The sequence below is a fragment of the Chelonoidis abingdonii genome, chromosome 4 (genome assembly GCF_003597395.2).
Source record: "Chelonoidis abingdonii isolate Lonesome George chromosome 4, CheloAbing_2.0, whole genome shotgun sequence".
NCBI classification, from domain to species: domain Eukaryota; kingdom Metazoa; phylum Chordata; order Testudines; family Testudinidae; genus Chelonoidis; species Chelonoidis abingdonii.
Window position 1 is genome coordinate 5,507,504 of NC_133772.1, and position 7,411 is coordinate 5,514,914.

At 53.4% G+C, this 7,411-nt stretch overlaps 1 protein-coding gene across 1 annotated transcript in view; it reads left to right on the forward strand.

Moving 5' to 3' along the window:
* The window catches only part of LOC116825113 (uncharacterized), a 29,563-nt gene extending 22,364 nt beyond the window's left edge, over positions 1-7,199 (forward strand). The window contains exons 8-9 of the mRNA XM_032780848.2: positions 2,141-2,244; positions 2,995-7,199. Of these exons, the coding sequence (XP_032636739.2) occupies positions 2,141-2,244; positions 2,995-4,700 (1,810 nt within the window). The 3' untranslated portion in view covers positions 4,701-7,199. The remainder of the gene's footprint in view (positions 1-2,140; positions 2,245-2,994) is intronic.
* Positions 7,200-7,411: the final 212 nt, after the last annotated feature.

Consider the following 7,411-nt stretch of genomic DNA (forward strand, 5'->3'; position numbering starts at 1 on the left):
ATTAAGGAGCCAGTGTTTACCAGGGAGCAGAATTAATGGTTGGAACAGCTCCCCTAGGGACAGGATGGATTTTCCATCAGTGGAGATGGGGCGTTTCTCTCTCAGTGGTCCACTCTAGCTCAGCCAGGAGTTATTGGGCCAGAGGCAGGAATCCTGGGAGAGATTCTTTGACCTGGGTTAGGCAGGAGGCTGGACTGGATGGGCACAATGGGCTCTGCTGGCCTTAAAATTTATGAATTTGTAAAAGGTTGAGTTTCTTGCACCTTCTTCTGCAGTATCAAGTCCTGGGCATTGGCAGAGAAGAGACTGGGCTAGACACACCGGTAATTCCTGTGTGCTGTAGCTGGGCCAATTTATTTGCATCAAATAACTCGTTCACCCCGTGTTGCCAGCTCTGGCGATTTTTTTACTACGAGCTTCATGATAATATTTAACTGTTTTTCTTTTTCCCCCTAAAGCCCCAGCAACTGGGTCCATATATTTATGGGAGAATCTCAGCTTTTAGGTTGAGGGGAGGGGAGAGTATATTTCCAGCCCTTGTCATTTGTGGGGGCGGGGTCTTAAAGGTTCAAAAAGCAGAATTTAAAAAAATGCTATATTAAATTCTCATTTTTAAGATGCTCTGATATTTTTGGGGGCCTGACTCGTCATTTTTGAACTCTTTGGGTTGGCAGAATTATGGGCCAGTTTATTTACAGCCAACAATTTGTTCTTCCCCATTTTTTCCTGTCCCGGTCTCTGCAATTTGTTCCTTGTTCTAGTGCCGCAAGCTGTGTGGGAACCGTGCAAAGGGGCTGGTCAGGGCGTGGATTTGAAGAGCCAGAATCTCTTCAGTCATCTGTAACCTTAAGGCCAGGCCAAAGCAGCCTCCCAGCTCAGGGACTGAATGCTCATTGTAAGGTGCTTGCTGTGAAGCACGTGATCTGCCCCCTACCCCTAATCCCGTGTAGACAGTGGCCCTGTGTTTTCACCGATGGAGCCTGCTCAGAATCAGAGTTAAACGTACAAATCTTGGTGATTTATGGAAACAACTTGTTCCCCAGTTTACATGGGAGATTTGCACCAGGGTTGGAATTGCTACTTAACCCCAAATGTAGCTAAAGCCTGAGTCACAGAGGAAAGGTTCTAACTACATGTGTGGGGCCTGATCATGTGATCTGACCCTTACACCTGTGTGGACCCCCGCTTCGAAATAACTGGGGCCCAGTGCAGGGTGGAGCATCTGTCATATGCAGCACTGAGAGTCACTGGGGTCTAACGACGAGTGTGCTGGACTGGGACACAGGACACCCAGGTTCATTCCCAGCTCTAAAACTGGCTTGCTGGGTGACCTTAGGCAAGTCGCTTCCCCGCTCTGCGCCTCGTGTCTTGTCCTGCCCTTTGTCTGTTTTGACTGTAAGCTCTTCTGGGCAGGGGCTGTGTGCGAATTAGAATAATAATAACGGATCAGGCTGCGTTGTAGGGGGGGTTTAACGGTCTCCGCCTCCACAGCTCCCCCTTGAGGCATGGGGTGGCCCTGCAGCTATAGTTTCTCTTTCCTCAGTCATTTCTCAGAGGCTTTCTCCTAACCAGTAATTCCCATATTGGACTGGCTTGTTATCATAAACGGCTACAAAATAAAGCCCTAAGAATCTAACTCAGAAGCTGATATATTTTGGGGTTTATATAAATCCATCCTTCCTGATTCTTCATCCAGCCACTCCCAGGCCTTCTGCCTGGAGTCCCCCTTACCGAACTGGAGTCTTTTCTCCACCTGTGTCCCCTGCAGCAGCAGCCTTCTCACTGCTTGCAGACCTGCCAATCCCCCTCCCATGCCTTCCCGCTTTGACACTCCCAGGCTTCTTCCTTATTTGCCCCAGAGGCCTGAGTCGGGTCACATGGCCTTTTCCATTTGTCCTCCCCCACCCCCGGGACAGTTGGGTGGGGCCAAGACCCATCTCCATTTAAAAAGGCAGCTGCCCTGTGACAGGGTGGTTTCAGGGCCTGAGCTGGAACGGATTTATGGCTCACAATAAAAATGTGTCAACTTTGTCAGCTCCCCTCTGGGTGTTGGGTCTCCTGTGGGGACCAGCCTCGATCTGGGGTCCAGTGTCTCACTCATGCTAATGGCCATCTCCTGTCTTCTTTTCCCATGCCCAAGCTTCCCGATGGCGCACTCGGCCGAGTTTTCGTGGATGGAGCGAGGGGAGGAGCTATGTGACGCTGACTCAGATGAGCGGGAGGAGCTGAGAGTTGTCCTGACAGGTGAGGAATTCTGGAAGAGAACCGGCAGTGGGAGCAGGACCGTAGTGAGTCGCCAGATCAGATCAGCTCCCGGATCTGCCTAGTCCAGTCTCCCATCACCGACAGTGGCTTGTGCCAGATGCTACAGGGGAAGGTGGGAGAACCTGCAGTAGCAAGTTGAGGCTAATCTGCCGCCATGTTAGATCCCATCGTGATCTCTAATAGTTAGAGATCGGCTCAAGCCGTTAGCATTAAGTAGTTCTGGATGTTCCTGTTATCCACATAGACAGCCAGGCCTGCTCCGAGTCCTGCTAAGCTTTCAGCCTCCACTACAGCTGGTAGCAATGAGTTCCATGGGCTATTTATACACCAGAGGAAAAAGGTTTAGAATTTGCTGCCTTTCATTTACATTGCATGACCCCTTTTTTTTATTTACTCTTTGTACTGCAGTAGCTGCCAGTTCCTCCAGGGCTCGTAGGTTCCCTGGGAGCCCTGGGTCTGCACCTTTAAAATTCCCGACCAACCCCAGCGGTGTCTTCCTCCAAGCTCCGCTCTAGCTCAGCCAGGAGTTACTGGGCTGGAGGCAGGAATGGTTGGGGGAAATGCTCTGGCCTGGGTGAGGCAGGAGGCTGGGCTGGATGGGCACAGTGGGCTGTTCTGGCCTTGACACCTATGATGCTCAGTGCAGGGCCCTCCCTCCCCATTAGATACTTCCTCCTCTTGGTGTGACTGACGTGTGTCTGAATTCCCTCTCTCTTTTCCTTCTGCCAGATGACGGGGCCCTGAGTGAGGACGAGGAGGCTGATGATGTGCAGGAGCAGGACGACGATGATGGGGAGCCAGAAGGGCCATTCTCAGCCCACTCCGAAGGGGACGATTCCTGCGGGAGCTCTGAGAGGCCACAAGGTAGATGGCGTGATGCAGGTGCAGGTGAACAGGCCTGCAATGCGGAGGATAAGCCGTTCCGGTGCTCCGAGTGTGGCAAGGGGTTTGCCCAGAGCTCCAATCTAATCAAACACCAGCGGGTCCACACCGGGGAGCGGCCCTACCGCTGCCACCAGTGTGGCAAAGCCTTCACCTGGAGCTCATCGCTGCTGGAGCACCAGAAATCTCATGCTGGTGAAAAGCCCCACAGCTGTCCGGAGTGCGGGAAGAAGTTCAGCCGTGGCTCCACCCTGCTGGAGCACCAGCGCATCCACACTGGCGAGAAGCCTTTTCGCTGCCACCAGTGCGGCGCCCGCTTCAGCCAGAGCTCCACACTGGTGCACCACCAGCGCACCCACACCGGGGAGCGGCCCTACCGCTGCGACGAGTGTGGGCGCAGCTTTGGCCGCAAGTCCACGCTGGTGACCCACCGCCGCACCCACACCGGCGAGAAGCCATACCACTGCCTGGAGTGTGGACGCAGCTTTGTGGTCAGCTCGGACCTGGCCAAACACCAGCGCACCCACACTGGCGGCCAAGGCCCCTACCGCTGTGGGGAGTGTGGGGAGGGCTTTGGCTGGAGTGCTGCCCTGGCTGCCCATCGGGCCAGCCAGCACGGTGCAGAGAAGCCCTACCGATGCTCTGAGTGCGGGGAGGCTTTCCACCAAAATGCCACGCTGCTGGTGCACCAGCGCACCCACGCTGGTGATGAGGCCTTCACCTGCTCCGACTGTGGAGAGTGTTTCCTGGAGAGCGCCAAGCTGGCCCGGCACCGGCGCGCCCGGCACAGCGCCGATGGGGAGGAGAAGCCTTTCAAGTGCTCCGAGTGCGGCAAGGGCTATGCCCAGAGTGCCGGCCTGCGACACCACCAGCGAGAGCAACCCTTCCGCTGCCCGCAGTGCGGCCTGAGCTTCCTGTGGAGCTGCCGGCTGGCTGAGCACCGCCGCAGCTGCCGCATGGCTGAGAAGCCATACAAGTGCCCTGAGTGCGGCAAGAGTTTTGGCCAGAGCTCCAAGCTGCTGCGGCACCAGGTGACTCACACCGGCGAAAAACCCTACAAGTGTCCTGAGTGCGGCAAGATCTTCAGCCAGAGCTCCAATCTGGCGGAGCACCGGCGCACGCACGCCGGCCAGAAGCTCCACCGCTGCGGCATCTGCGGCAAGAGCTTCGCCCTGGGCTCTTATCTGGCCAAGCACCAGATCACCCACACTGGGGAGCGGCCCTACCGCTGCACCGAGTGCGGCAAAGGCTTCCGGCAGAGCTCCAACTTGATCCAGCACCAGCGCACCCACACCGGCGAGCGCCCCTACACCTGCCCCCAGTGTGGCAAAAGCTTCTGCCAGAACTCCCACCTCATCAAGCACCGGCGCACCCACACTGGTGAGCGCCCCTACCGCTGCCCCCAGTGTGGCAAGAGCTTCCGCCAGAGCGCCAACCTGCTGGAGCACCAGAACACCCACACCGGTGAGCGCCCCTACCAGTGCGGCCAGTGCGGCAAGAGCTTTTGCTGGAGCTCAGCTTTCAGCAAACATCAGAGGACGCATCTCAGCTAGGGGAGCTGTGCTGGGATCTACCTGATCCGGGGGCCCTGTATTGGGAGTCTGCAGGCCCACCTGAGCTGGGGTCCCCCGCATATGGGGATCACTTAGCCCCATCTCCAGTTATGGACCCCATATGGGGATCCCCAGGAGCCAGGGCAACACTGGGACCCTTCCCTGCTTCCCCCTTCTCCCTTCTGAGTTAAGGGACCCAATATGGAGACCACTAGGATGCCCCATGGACATGCTGGAGATCCCAGCCTATCTTGCATCAGGGTGGCCCTGGTTGATTCCTTCCATCAGGGAAGCAGGATCCAGCCATGGCACATGAAGGCAAACCAAGATCAGGCCCCGTCATGCCGGGCGCTGCACAGACACACAGTGACTGAGATCAGGCCCTGTCATGCCGGGCGCTGCACAGACAGGCAGTGATCAAGATCAAGGGCCAGTTGTGCCGGGCACTGCGCAGATGCGGAATGACTGAGATCAGGGGCCAGTTGTGTCAGGCGCTGCACAGACACACAGTGACTGAGATCAGGGACCTGTCACACCCAGTGCTGCACAAACACGCAGTGACCGAGATGAGGCCCCATCATACTGGGCGCTGCACAGACACACACTGACCGAGATCAGGCCCTGTCATGCCAGGCGCTGCACAAACACAGAACGACTGGGATCAGGGCCCAGTCACACCCGGTGCTGCACAGACACAGTCAATGACAGTCTCTGGTTTACATCACTTACATGTACTGCTTTTCATTGCCTCCCCGTCCAATGCAGGACTGACCGAACAGTGTATTGGCCCAGCCTTGTTCTGCATATTCCAAGTGGCTGAGATTTCACTGTCTGTTGGGTGACCATTGTACAACTCTCATCTTTAGCAAATCTTTGACACTGAAACTAAACTCATTTTGCTGACTCCTCTGGAGTTTTGTTATTAAGAAGGAGGGGGAAATGAGAGATTGTGCTTTGGGTCTAATGACTAAGAAGACTGCTAAGTAATTTTGTTAACCACAGAGTGAAAGGTGAGGTGCTGTTGTGAATCAGAAAGGAGCTAAGAGACAGGCAAGTAATTGTGGGAAGAAATGGACAGTTTCCACAAGCTTCAAACCCATGATTGGCTCAGGAAGCCAGCAAAGCCCTAATCACCAGGCTGCCAAAGACTGAGAGCCTTTTCCTCTATTCAAAGTGCTTCAGAGGGAAACTAAAGACTTTTAAGCTCTTCAAATTCCTGATTTTTGTGCCTAGCCTCCTTTTCTAGCTGGTCCCTCACCTACATGTCCATCTTTGTCCTTTTGCAAAACTGGGTTCCAGCCCTCCACCAATTCCTCAGGACTCTTCCTCACAGTGTGTTACTGGATTGTGGAACTGCCTGCCACAGGATGCTGCTGTCGCTGAGAACTTAGCCAGATTCAAAGAGGGGCTGGATGTTTATGTGGATAACAAGATCTGTATGATAGTAAATGATGAAGTGGGTTTGAAAGGGATATTAAACCTCAGGTTCCAAGGTTTAAGGTGATCTCTAGCTATTATGATTTAGGATGAGACATTCAGATGGGTAGATGATCCCAAACATGAGTTCCTCTCACTTTCTTCTGCAGCATCTGGTGCCAGCCCAGTGTCAGAGAGAAGCCACTGGGCCAGAGGAATCCCAGGTTTGATACAGTCTGGCAGCCCCAGTTTGAAAGCACTCCCCTCACTAATATGCAGTTATAATGAGAGCACCTAGGCTAGACAAAATATTGTAGAGCAGACACAGGCAGGGAATGATATTCGTTCCTTCTGCTCTCAGGCAGATAGGCAGACAACCTCAATAAGCATGAGCCGCTTTCTGCAAAATGTTTTTTATTTTCTAACACAATAATCTAGGCAGCATCTAGGGGGTTGGACCTCCGAAGGTCCCTGACGACATCTGATTTTAGAGGGAAGGAATAGCTCAGTGGTTTGAGCATTGGCTTGCTAAACCTAAGGTTATAAGTTCAATCCTTAAGGGAGCCATGTGGGGAACTGGAGTAAAAATCTGGGGATTGGTCCTGCTTCGAGCAGGGGGTTGGACTAGATGACCTGAGGTCCCTTCCAACCCTGATAGTCTATGATTAGGCCTGGCAGTCTGGACTCCTGGGTTCTCTCTGCAGCCCTTCTACTGACTTCCCCTCTCCATGTCCATCTGGGCTAGTGAGGCTTCATCTATGAGTAAAGAGCTTTTGAGTTCCTCAGCTAGAAATCCTTACATAAACACAGAGTGTGGTGGCAAAAGACTCTCTTTTATGTATGTCTTTTGCAAGTGATTTTACCAAAGCTGTTTGGGGCGATCGTGGGAATTACAGACCTGTGAGCCCTACCTCTCCATATCTGTTCAATCTGGTTCAAACAAACAAAAATAGTTACCAAACAGCTAGAAGATAGTGATATATGCTAGTGTCTAACCAGCACAGCCTCCCCATAGGGAAACCATGCCTCACTAACCTGCTAGAATTCTTCAAGTGTGTCAATAAAATAGTGACTAAAGGAGAAGTGGTGGACATCATTTCTTTGAACTTGTAACAAGGCTTTGGCCCAGGTGCTTCACGAGAGGCTCCAAAGGAGCCATGGGATGAATGGCAAAGTACTGTCCTGGAGCAGCAACAAAAAGGAGGGGAAATGGTCTATTTTTAATGCTGCAAAAAGGCCAACAGATGTCACAAGGTTCTGGGGTTTATTGGGTAGAAAGGGGGTTAGTGGTGGGA